General features: G+C 43.3%; 1 protein-coding gene across 3 annotated transcripts in view; it reads right to left on the bottom strand.

The window, feature by feature from the left end:
* The window catches only part of LOC308590542 (uncharacterized protein), a 51,750-nt gene that overhangs the window by 4,734 nt on the left and 34,226 nt on the right, over positions 1 to 12,790 (bottom strand). Inside the window, exons 1-4 of one of the 3 annotated variants that reach the window (XM_081200682.1) lie at positions 5,375 to 5,987; positions 4,997 to 5,116; positions 4,233 to 4,505; positions 1,405 to 1,509 (exon numbers count right to left, since the gene is read on the bottom strand). In XM_081200682.1, the coding sequence (XP_081056808.1) occupies positions 1,405 to 1,509; positions 4,233 to 4,505; positions 4,997 to 5,087 (469 nt within the window). In that variant the 5' untranslated portion in view covers positions 5,088 to 5,116; positions 5,375 to 5,987. The other 2 variants (XM_081200683.1, XM_081200684.1) reach the window with 2 other exon arrangements.

Raw genomic sequence — 12,790 nt, 5'->3', positions numbered from 1 at the left:
AGTCAAAGGAACATTGAAGAGGAACATTTTCCCTTGGTGTCTAAAGAAATGCAATGATGGGGACAGGCGAGCCTCCCTGGGGAGAGCACTCCACAAGCAGGAAGTCACTGCAGAAAAGGCCTGTTCTCGTGTTGCCACCCTCTAGACATCTCGTGGAGGAGAGACACAAAGAAGAATATTGGCCTGTAACTAGTTTTACAAATAAATAAATAATATTTCACAAAGACCAGGGCTTGAAGATTTTTCGTTGATTCACCAATCTATGCTTCCAGGTGCCATAAGAAAGCTGCAGAGATAGTGCAGGACAGTGCGCACCCCAGAAATGATCTCTTTCAGCTTCTGCCTTCTGGAAGAAGGTACAGGGTTATAAAGACTAGGACTAGCCACCCGAGAAACAGTTTCTATCCAAATGTGATTTTGGTTTTAAACGCAGTGTAAGGTAGTCTCTATGGGAGCATATTGTATTTAATTAAGTGGTATGAGTTTTTAGGGGGCTAACCAGGCTGGGATAGGTGGGATAGCAGGCTTGTTGATTTTGAATGTCTAATGTAGATTTTTTCAATTTCGTTGTTCTGTATGGGACAATGACAATAAAGGTTATCGTATCGTATTTGTGATGGCCTGGGATTCCGATTCTGAGAGTGAACCGGAGGAATCCCAGCCGGCACAGGAGTCCCCGCCTCCAGGGCCGGCTGAACTGGGGCAAGGCCTAGATTCTGAGGAGCCTGCACCTGTGCCAGATCCTCAGGAGCAGGCACCAGGTGAAACCATTCTGGCCCCAGAGGTGCTTGAGGACTCAGTGTCTACAGGTGAGCCTTCCCCGGGGCCCAGTAACCCTTCGGCCTCTCCTGAACTGCAGAGGCTTAGGGCAGAGAGGCGGAGGGAACTGGTTTCTCCCAGGAGGAGTGCTCGCTTTAAGGCCAGGAGAGGCGGGGCTCCTGGGGGCCGGGACCGCCCCTGGCCTTAGAGAAGATAAAGTGCAGTCAGCCCGGTCCCAGGTTGCGGGAGCAACGTCGTCATTGAAGAGCTGTTTCGGCCAGCATCCAGTCCTGTTCCTCCAGTGTTCCTGTTCCCCGCCCGGCTTCCGGCTTCTGATCTTCGAGTGTTCCTGTCCCCGCCCGGCTCCCTGTTTTGGACCTCACCTCGCACTTTGTGGACTATCTCCAGGCTAGTGACTTAGGACTGAACTTGGGCTACGGTAACAGTAACCTTCCCCCCGGGACCAGCACAGTATTGTATCAAGGATGATAAGCTAATTTAGAAGGATAGTTTCACGGACTGCAGATTAGGTAGGTTTGTGTTAAAATACAGAGCAAGCCGAGAGCCCCTTTGACATTCCTAACACTCAACCCTTGGGAACAGAACCCAGGAGTCCGATCTTCCCAGTTCAAGGGCTTTACTCACAGAAACAGCATAGCAAGGCGCCAACCAAAGTAATCCCAGCCGCCAACCCAAACACGATGCCGACAAACACCAGCAGAGGAAGCTGTGGTTGAGCTGAAGAAGTTTCTGGAACAGAAAAGCAAGAGTGGTGTGAACATTCCCCCCTCTTTTTTTACCCCTAGGATTTTACTTCTTGTTCTCTGACGCATTATTATTATTATTATTATTATTATTATTATTATTATTATTATTATTATTTATTATCTGTGTGGCTGTTGTGAGAACAGAACACAGGACTAGCTAGGTCCAACCAAACTGGGAGGGGTGGCTAACACCCCAGAGGACAGGATCACACTTCAAAACGACCTTGACAGATTAGAGAACTGGGCCAAAACAAACAAGATGAACTTTAACAGGGAGAAATGTAAAGTATTGCACTTGGGCAAAAAAAATTGAGAGGCACAAATACAAGATGGGTGACACCTGGCTTGAGAGCAGTACATGTGAAAAGGATCTAGGAGTCTTGACCACAAACTTGACATAAGCCAACAGTGTGACGCGGCAGCTAAAAAAGCCAATGCAATTCTGGGCTGCATCAATAGGAGTATAGCATCTAGATCAAGGGAAGTAATAGTGCCACTGTATTCTGCTCTGGTCAGACCTCACCTGGAGTACTGTGTCCAGTTCTGGGCACCACAGTTCAAGAAGGACACTGACAAACTGGAACGTGTCCAGAGGAGGGCAACCAAAATGGTCAAAGGCCTGGAAACGATGCCTTATGAGGAACGGCTAAGGGAGCTGGGTATGTTTAGCCTGGAGAAGAGGAGGTTAAGGGGTGATATGATAGCCATGTTCAAATATATAAAAGGATGTCACATAGAGGAGGGAGAAATGTTGTTTTCTGCTGCTCCAGAGAAGCGGACACGGAGCAATGGATCCAAACTACAAGAAAGAAGATTCCACCTAAACATTAAAAAGAACTTCCTGACAGTAAGAGCTGTTCGACAGTGGAATTTGCTGCCAAGGAGTGTGGTGGAGTCTCCTACTTTGGAGGTCTTTAAGCAGAGGCTTGACAACCATATGTCAGGAGTGCTCTGATGGTGTTTCCTGCTTGGCAGGGGGTTGGACTCGATGGCCCTTGTGGTCTATTCCAACTCTATGATTCTATGATTCTAGGTCTTTGGCCAGACGTTTGTTATGTTCTTGCTTTGAGAAGCTAAGCAAGATGTCTCATTGTGCATTCTTTGCCCAATCCCGGCGCGTGTGTCAGAAATAGATATTGCAACCCAGCACAGGATGCAGTGTTTGTCGTCACAAAGGGAAAGCTGTTTTCATATCCTGTGGGCTGCATATTTTTTGCTGCTGCAGCAGTACCACCCTGCCAGTCTGGCGTGAGGAAACCCTCAAGAGGTTGCTGGACCCAGCAAGCAGGGTCAGTGATGGAGGGAGTTGCAGTTTCTTCTCTTTTCTAAGAAGTTATTTTTTAATGCAGAAGAATAACAATATAAATCGCAGAATCGTAGAGCTGAAAGGGTCATCTAGGCCAAACACCTGCCAATGTCCGAATCTCAGCTAAGGCATCCATGACAGATGGCCACCCAACCTCTGCTTGAAGACCCCAAGGAAGAAGGGTCCACCACCTCCTGGGGGAGACTGTTCCACTGTCAAACAGCTCAGAACCCCCTTCTCTTTCCTCCTCACACCCCGTCCCACAAAAATTTATTTTAAACCTTGTGTAAGAGACAGTATGGAATTCCTAATGAAAAGATGTATAATTTTAAAATATCAAAATTACACCTTTCATTGTTTTGAGAGGTGACTTGTTCACCATCAAATAAATTCAAATGTACATTAAATTTCCTTTTCTTAAAATCACAATGACAAAAGTACACTAACAGCCAAACTGCCTAGCTTAATATCACAATCATGCAATTGATTTAATACTGAAAGTCGCTCCAAGAATCTAGATAAATTTAAAACAGCAGCTTTTACATTCCTGTACAATCAGCTCTGTTAACCTGTAAAGGCTTAATATATAACATCTGAAACCCTAAAATTTGTAAAAATAAATCTTTAGCTTTATAGTGCACTATCAAAATCATATTGGCCTACAAGCAATTATTTACATGTTTTTAAAATAGTTCATTACGTGAGAATGAAAGCCCAAATATTAACTATATATATTAATACTATATTTGCTCTACGTTAAAACTGTTGGATTTAAGAAGGATTGGTTGTTAAACTGCTCTGGGAATTGTAGCTCTGGGAGGGAAATTTTTTTTGGGGGGGGTCTCCTAACAGCCCTCATCACCCTTAAAAATCTACAACTCCCAGAATTCTTTTGACTTTCTCTGGGGAAACCCACAGCTAATTCAGAACAAATGGCAATATGTGCCCCCCAAACCCCAGTTTCTGTTTGTTCCAATTCAGCCATAAACTGTGGGTTTTCCTTGTGGGGGAACGGCAAAGATGAACCCTAAATTGGGCACAGTCACTTCAGTGTAGGGCTGCCGTACATCCGGACATATCCAGGATTCATCCATCGGAAATTGCTGAATTTCCGAAAGTCTGTAAAAAAATGTCTGGGAATACCCAGGTGTAGGGCAACCCCCCATGCCAGAAGTATTGACTTTTGGGCAGATTTCCTTAGAAATAGCTCAAAAACCTCAAATTTCCTTGGAGATTTAAAAAGCTCGACAACTTTTGTGCCCTACTTCAGTGGGATTACTCTGAGGGAAACCTAACTGGACACAATCTAGTGGGATTTACTTCTGAGAAAACATGTTTAGGCTGAACTCGGAATGAACTCCCCACAGCTCTCCGGCAGACAGAACAGCCAAGAAAATCACCATTGTCTGTTTTTATCCTCAGAGATACAGTCGCATAGGCTGTGACATTTGTTTGATGGTAGGATATGCAGCAGACATAGGTCCCCTCATTTTCCCAGGAGATTGATTCAATGGTCAGATTGCTGCTTGTCACGTTTGCATCGGTGTTGTTGAAATACCATCTATACTGTATATCAGGATTCGAATCTGCAGCACGACAGATGAGAGTCAGACTGGAACCCAAGAGCTGGGTGATGTTTCCAGAGGGGCTTATTGTGGCAGATTTTGGCCGGTCTACATTAAAAAAAGAAAAGAAAAAGGAACAGAAATCAACAGTGAGGTCAGGATGAAAGGGCAATCCCTAAAATAAGGTCTGCTTCAGCGCTTGGGGTGTGTGTCTTTATTTATAAACCACTTTTCTCCCTCCACAGAACATTTATGTCCTTTTCCCTACCACAGAACTCAAAACCTCGTTCCCAACATCATGTTCTCTCAACGTTCTAGAACATTCTATTCACATTCCAGAACATTCCAGAAACAGGCTTGAGGCCTAGTTATGAGGGACCAAACTCCATGCGATGTGAAGGATTCACAATGGGATCCCCTGTTGTTGTTGTTTTTCACACTTCAAAGAAGCTGTGTGGGACTCAAACTTTGGCTGAAGCAATGGCACTGGGGAAAGAAAATCTAGTCCCAACCCTTTTTCCTGAGGATCTAACCCCCCCACCCAATAATTAAGTGATAAGGAAACAAGGGTGGAGGTTGTGATCTCAGTGATCACTGACAAAACTGGGAGATTGGTGATGTTTCCTCTGTGGTGGAGATCCCACTCTGGTCCGTGGCAGAAATCACCCTCTCTGTTTCTCCCAGGGCCATCGGGAGGAAGGAGCTCAGGATGACTGATTCTGCAAGAATAAAATCAAAGTAAATGCAAAATCTTATATTGATGGATCTTTCCCTTTTTGAACCAGCAGTTTTTCCAGTTCTTTCCTCAGATAGCTCATCTTTCCACTCCAAATCATGCACAACATACAGTATCCCTAATAAAGCTGCCTCTTTTTTCTTTCTTGCAAAGCTTCTGTGTTTTTAACAGCAGTATAACAAGCAGAAATTTAAACTGATGATTCCCAAGAAGGTGATGCACTAATGGGAAATGCCCCTACCTGTTGAATTTCTACCTGCCCCATAGCTGTTGAAGGGTTAGGCAGATGGCAAGTGCTTTGTCCAGCAACTTATTTCATTAGCACCCCAGATCTCAAATTTTGCACTAAGACATTTCACTTGTAGACACAGGAAATAGCCGGGCAACTATGCACCCGTAAGGTGTAACTCTGTTCCTCATCAGCTGTTGAAGGCTTTCCGGGTGCAATCTGATAAAACTGGAACTAAACATTTCCCACCATTTGAAACATGCCAAAATGTCGCATTCCACTCCCCTGCTCAAAATTCTATACGTGAAACTTCACCCACAACTTGTTGTCGTCTCTCGATTAGATTTTGTCAGGTGTCAAATATAAACTTCCAGAACACCTGGTATTTTTACCGTTTCACTTCATTTATGATATACTGTTGGTATTAGAGACACCGCTGCATGTCAACAACCATATTCTGGCAAAGACCGAAAGCCTACATACCATTACAGGTAAACCACAAAAACAACAAATACTTGACGAATCTCGGGAACGTTGTGAATATCCACAACATCAAGTGGAAATTCAGCATCAACATTTGCATAAAGGCAAGGAAAGTCATTCATTTCATCTTTGCAAGCTCCTCTGACCACTGTTCTAGGGTTCTGACCCGAATTACTGTGGCCAATTCCTTTGCCCGTTTGGATCTTCCTTACCTGCAAGAAGAAATATTAACCAAAGCTTTGACCTTGGGCTGGCAAATAGATGTTCCATTGGCTTTCCTCACACGTGCAGAGCTGTAGCAAATGCACCGTTTGTGCAACGTCAAGAGGACTTTCAGGCTGATTTGCAAACCTTACCCTATTTTTTGACCCCTTGCAAAAAACTTCTCTCCCTAAATCCTCCTCTTTCCCTGCTTCTTCTCCCAAGCAAGAGAAGACTCCAATGTGTGGATGGCTTCTGTTGCATCAGATCCCTGTCTGGGACATTAGCACGCAATGGGGTTTCAATTGTCTATTTTGCCAACTCCCACCTATGCTTTGCCTATTTTGCTGAGAGATGTGTCCACGAGGGAGGGGGTCTGGGAGGACAGAGGTGCCAGAATAAAATGTGCTGTGGTTCCACCCTCTCAACCCATTCAGAGTCACAAACAAGTTAATCCCAGCCGATACCTGTTATGCAAAGAGAGGGAACAATGAAGACTTCTGTCCAACGAAGGCTTGTGTGGCGCAAGGTTGAAGACACACCCCATCGGACACTGTTTCAAGGGATGCGGGCAGCAGGGAAAAGTCAGAGGGGTCTCGTTCATCTCTCAACAAAACTGAGCTCCTGTGAAGCATTTGTTTACCATGCCTTATTTGCATACTGGAGGAATCAAGTATCTCGGGTGACAAAGTTTCCGTTCGAGAGCAGGCCTGGCAGCCACTAGCCCCCAAGACCCATTTTGTTTGTTTGTTTTTAAAATAATATTTATTAATTTTCCAACAAATTAAACACAACACTACAAAAAACCAAAAGAGAAAAAACATAGAAGAATACAATACAGTACAAAAAACACTACAAAACACTAACACATACAACTAGCAAAACAAAACAAAAACCATTTAAAACACAGACCAATTTCAATAGCTTATCTTTCTTTCACTTATTTCCACGACCTCCTCACACCTCCCTTTTTGTATTCCACTTCTATTAATTGTTTCAGCAATTCCTTTCCATCTTCCTCTGTTTTCTATCCTATAATTGTCTTAACACATTCAAACTTATTTTTCCCTTTAATACTCTATTAATCTATTTATACTTAATTCCTTATAACATTTCTACTAAAGCCATATAACTTCATTCCAACATTTTTCTAACATTCATTAATTTTACAGTATTTCTGTAAATAGTCTTTAAACTTTTTCCAGTCGTTTTCCACCGACTCTTCTCCCTGGTCTCGGATTCTGCCAGTCATTTCCGCCAATTCCATGTAGTCCATCAACTTCATCTGCCATTCTTCCCTGGTGGGTGAATCTTGTGTCTTCCAATATTTCGCGATAAGTATTCTTGCTGCTGTTGTTGCATACATAAAAAAGTTCTATCCTTCTTTAGCACCAATTGGCCGACCATGCCCAGGAGAAAGGCCTCTGGTTTCTTAAGGAAGGTATATTTAAATACCTTTTTCATTTCATTATAAATCATCTCCCAGAATGTCTTGATCCTTGGGCACGTCCACCAAAGGTGAAAGAATGTACCTTCAGTCTCCTTACATTTCCAACATTTATTATCGGGCAAATGGTAGATTTTTTCAAGCTTAACTGGTGTCATGTACCACCTATAAATCATTTTCATTAAATTTTCTCTTAGGGCATTACATGCCGTATATTTCATACCTGTGGTCCATAACCGTTCCCAGTCAGCCATCATTATGTTATGTCCAACATCTTGTGCCCATTTAATCATAGCTGATTTCACCGTTTCATCCTGAGTGTTCCATTTCAACAGCAAGTTATACATTCTTAACAAATTCTTGGTTTTTGGATCTAACAATTCTGTTTCCAATTTTGATTTTTCCACCTGGACCCCCAAGACCCATTTTGAACATGCAAGGGAACGTCACAAAGGCTTTGTTGTAATTTAGGGCTGCTATAAGTCCAGAATTTCCTGGACATGTCCGGGATTTGTCTGTCGGAAACAGCATCTGGGTGGAATCGTTTAAAATGTCCAGGAAGACCCAGGGCCCATGGCAACCTATGCCTCTTTTGCAAAAAGAGCACAACAACTACTTTGGCAAATGAGGAAAAAAAGAAGTGCAACAACTTTCCTGCAAAATATATTTTGAAATATGGCAACCCTATGAACTGCAAAGCAGATTTCTGAACAGGTGTGGTGTGTGTGTTACCATCACTGCGGAAGAACAATAGGTACCGCTCCACACTTCTGTAAATAAGGAGCCAAACGTCAAGATGAAGTTTGTTCTCAAGAAATTAAGCACAGAGAAAGTGTACGCTGATATTTGTGTGTGTGTGTGCGTGTGTTTTTTCTCTACGAAAACGTGTCTGCATAGCAACTGCAGCAGTGAGGCCTCTGGTGCTGATTGGGTGAGGCGAGGTGATGTCACGGAATGTTCAAAGTTTCTTCACCTGGGCTCTGCCTGTGTTCCTGACTCCAGCAAAACCAGGCAGAACATATGTGTAGCTGTTTTTTGGTCAGACCATTTGGTCCATCTAGTGTAGTGGTGTCTGCTTGGGCTGTCCTGATGGTGCTGCCCAGAGTCCAACAAAGGGTCTTTTCACAGCCCTGCTTCTTGGGATGGCTTAAGGTTTGCAAATCAACCTGAAAGTTCCCTTTCCAAATGATGACATAATATAGGAACAGAAATCCACTGAGCTGGTGGATTTGCTTACAGAATTGAGGAACAGAAAGCAAGTCCCATCAAACCGGCCCTTTTTAGATTGCCCACAAACCGCACTCTTATGGTGAGTGAGATGCTCTGAGAGAACTATTTCTCATATTCTATTTATCCCACACTGAAGAAGAAGAAGAAGAAGAGTTTGGATTTGATATCCCGCTTTATCACTACCCGAAGGAGTCTCAAAGCGGCTAACATTCTCCTTTCCCTTCCTCCCCCACAACAAACACTCTGTGAGGTGAGTGGGGCTGAGAGACTTCAGAGAAGTGTGACTAGCCCAAGGTCACCCAGCAGCTGCATGTGGAGGAGCGGAGACGTGAACCCGGTTCACCAGATTACGAGTCCACCACTCTTAACCACTACACCACATCAGCTCCTCTTTGCCACTTAGCTGAACTGTCCATTCAAGTAGCTGATAATAAGAATGCCCCTAATTCTTCATGCATTATTATCAGATTGCTATCACTCTCTAAGGGCAGGAGAGGCAGCAGATCTCCACATTTCCTCATTTGTTTATTAACTTTGGGGTTGGGGGGAGTCATGAAAATCATCAGCATTTGTGTGCAAAGTTCTCCCAATATGCAGGTGCTCGTGTGCCGTTTCCCCTAACAGAAACATTTTTGCAAAATAAAAAAATTCCTTCCAGTAGCACCTTAAAGACCAACTAAGTTAGTTCTTGGTATGAGCTTTCGTGTGCATGCACACTTCTTCAGATACACTGAAACAGAAGTTGCCAGATCCTTCTATATAGTGAGAAGGTGGGGAGGGGTATTACTCAGAAGGGTGGTGGGAATGGGAGATAGGCAGATAGCTGAGATGAGCCTGTTGACGACTCTTAATGGACTGTAATAGGTCTTACAGGAAAAGGCAAGGGGTGAGAAGGTGAGAAATGGCTTAGTCATGTATAATGAGATAAGAATCCAATGTCTTTGTTCAGACCAGGTCTCTCCATGGTTTTAAGTATGGTAATGAGTTGCAATTCAGCAGCTTCTCTTTCCAGTCTATTTCTGAAATTCCTTTGTAGTAAAACAGCTACTTTGAGATCTTGTATAGAATGTCCTGGGAGATTGAAGTGTTCTCCTACTGGTTTCTCTGTTTTATGATTCTTGATGTCAGATTTATGCCCGTTTATTCTTTGGCGTAAGGTTTGGCCTGTTTGTCCAATATAGAGAGCTGAAGGACACTGTTGGCATTTGATGGCATACACAATGTTAGACGATGAGCAATTAAATAGTCCCGAGATGGTATGTGTGATGTTGTTGGGGCCAGTAATGGTGTTGTCCGGGTGTATGTGAAGGGAGTGGGCAGGGGGTGCATTGACAGTTGGAAGGCAACGCCCGGAGAGCAGGAGGAGAAATGCATCTGGAGCAAACAAGATACGCAGGCTTGGTTGATAAGCGAAAGGAGTGCACTGCCAAAATGCTTTAGCAACACCCAAAGAGGCAATAAGGCAAATCAAGGAATATGATATGATGGGGTGGTCGGGAGGTGCTGCAGGGGTATAAATATTGCTGGCTTACGTGTATTGGGGGCCACCAGCCTTTGGAAACAATTCCGCTGGTTGCCTCTGCGCAGATCACAATAAACCCTTTTCTCCGAAGGAACTGAATCCCTGGTGCTTCTTTGTCACCTCCACGTCCTGGGTAAGCGGGCAAATGGATCCCAAGTAAATAAGGCTTCAGATTTGGCAGCAAAGTTGGCATCTGGGTTTGTTGCAGGCTCTGGTGCCAGTGTCCGTGTTAAGTCTGGTTGTAGTATTATTGTGGGTTAGGAGTTGTTTAAGATTGGGTGGCTGTCTGTAGGCAATGAAAGGTCTTCCTCCCAGAGCTTGAGAAAGAGAACTGTCATTGTCCAGGAGAGGTTGTAGATCTCTGATGATGCGTTGTACTGTTTTAACTTGGGAGCTGTATGTGATTACTAGTGGTGTTCTGTTATTTTCTTTTTGGGGTCTGTCTTGCAGCAAGTTCTCTCTGGGTATCAGTCTGGCTCTGTTGATCTGTTGTCTAACTTCATCTGCTGGGTATTTTAGTTCTGAAAAGGTTTGCTGTAGATCTCTTAGGTGGGAGTCTCTGTCTGTAGAATTGGAACAGATGCGGCTGTAACGTAGTGCCTGGCTATATACAATGGACTGTTTGGTATGTTTGGGATGGTAGCTAGAGGCATGTAGATATGTTTGTCAGTCAGTTGGTTTACGGTATAAGGTGGTGTCTATGCGCCCATCCTGTATTTTTATAGTAGTGTCCAAAAAATGTATTTCTTGCATAGATTGATTCATTGTAAGGTTGATTGTGGGGTGAAAATCATTAAATTTCTGGTGAAAGGTAGAATCATAGAATCATAGAGTTGGAAGAGACCACAAGGGCCATCGAGTCCAACCCCCTGCCAAGCAGGAAACACCATCAGAGCACTCCTGACATATGGTTGTCAAGCCTCTGCTTAAAGACCTCCAAAGTAGGAGACTCCACCACACTCCTTGGCAGCAAATTCCACTGTCAAACAGCTCTTACTGTCAGGAAGTTCTTCCTAATGTTTAGGTGGAATCTTCTTTCTTGTAGTTTGGATCCATTGCTCCGTGTCCGCTTCTCTGGAGCAGCAGAAAACAACCTTTCTCCCTCCTCTATGTGACATCCTTTTATATATTTGAACATGGCTATCATATCACCCCTTAACCTCCTCTTCTCCAGGCTAAACATGCCCAGCTCCCTTAGCCGTTCCTCATAAGGCATCGTTTCCAGGCCTTTGACCATTTTGGTTGCCCTCCTCTGGACACGTTCCAGTTTGTCAGTGTCCTTCTTGAATTGTGGTGCCCAGAACTGGACACAGTACTCCAGGTGAGGTCTGACCAGAGCAGAATACAGTGGCACTATTACTTCCCTTGATCTAGATGCTATACTCCTATTGATAAGGCCCAGAATTGCATTGGCTTTTTTAGCTGCCGCGTCACACTGTTGGCTCATGTCAAGTTTGTGGTTAACCAAGACTCCTAGATCCTTTTCACGTGTACTGCTCTCAAGCCAGGTGTCCCCCATCTTGTATTTGTGCCTCTCATTTTTTTTGCCCAAGTGTAATACTGTCGAGAACCAGCTCGACATCAGTAAGAAAATCAGTCTCACACCAAGATGACTTGAAGAAAAAGCTTTGGCTTCTGCCGTGCAATGTTTATTGTGTGCAGTAAGAAATAAATCATCCTCTCTCCTCCAGCACTGCGCTTGCTCTGCCTGGTACTCAAAAGTAACAAATCAAAGGAATGCAACCTTGCCCTTGCCCACAGACAAAGAGAGTGTTATGCTACGTGAGCCAATCATTAGTCTAGCATGAGGTGTTCACGTGCTCATCATGCTCTTAGCAATATCTCGTGCTGTAAAATCACTCTGCAATAATAAGAACTCTGCTCATGCTCTTATGTACAAGCAATCATTTTCCCACATGCCCTCTTTTCTTGTTTATATTATAAGAGGGAATCTTAATCAGAATCGCATTCCCATTACCTAAGCATTTATATTTTGCAACATAAATTCCCCTTGTAACCCTTGTGGTGGGCCGTGGTCGAAACCACCATGCAATACATTGGGAAATCAAAAAGCAAGCAAGCATTGAATAATAAAACCAACAATACATGCAATTACAATCAATAATAAATTTCTTAACCATACTCCATTAGGCAACCAAGAAAATAACCAATCCCATGGATCAAAACCTTCAGGTGGATTCAAAGGATTATGGGTTATCATTTGTTCCATATAATCAATAGTAGCAGAGATATTGGTTGATTGATCAGTTATATACATACAATAATGAGAATGAATTAAGGCATAAATTCCACCTTTAGAGGCAAAGATTACATTTAAAGCATAGAAAGTTTATAAAGCAACTTCTCTCATTTCTGACTCTTTTTTTTTTTTTTGTTAATTATTTTTAAAACAAAGATGATAGAATTAAAAACAAAGCTTCGGTCCAATTTGCCACAGAATAACCATAAATCAGATTGAAGCAAACATGTAGATTTACTGCTCTTTCTCATCCAGTTGAACCAAACATAAAAATCTCTACACGCA

The sequence above is a fragment of the Podarcis bocagei genome (assembly GCF_964188305.1).
Source record: "Podarcis bocagei genome assembly, chromosome: 7".
Taxonomy (NCBI): domain Eukaryota; kingdom Metazoa; phylum Chordata; class Lepidosauria; order Squamata; family Lacertidae; genus Podarcis; species Podarcis bocagei.
This window is presented reverse-complemented; position numbering and strand designations above follow the sequence as displayed.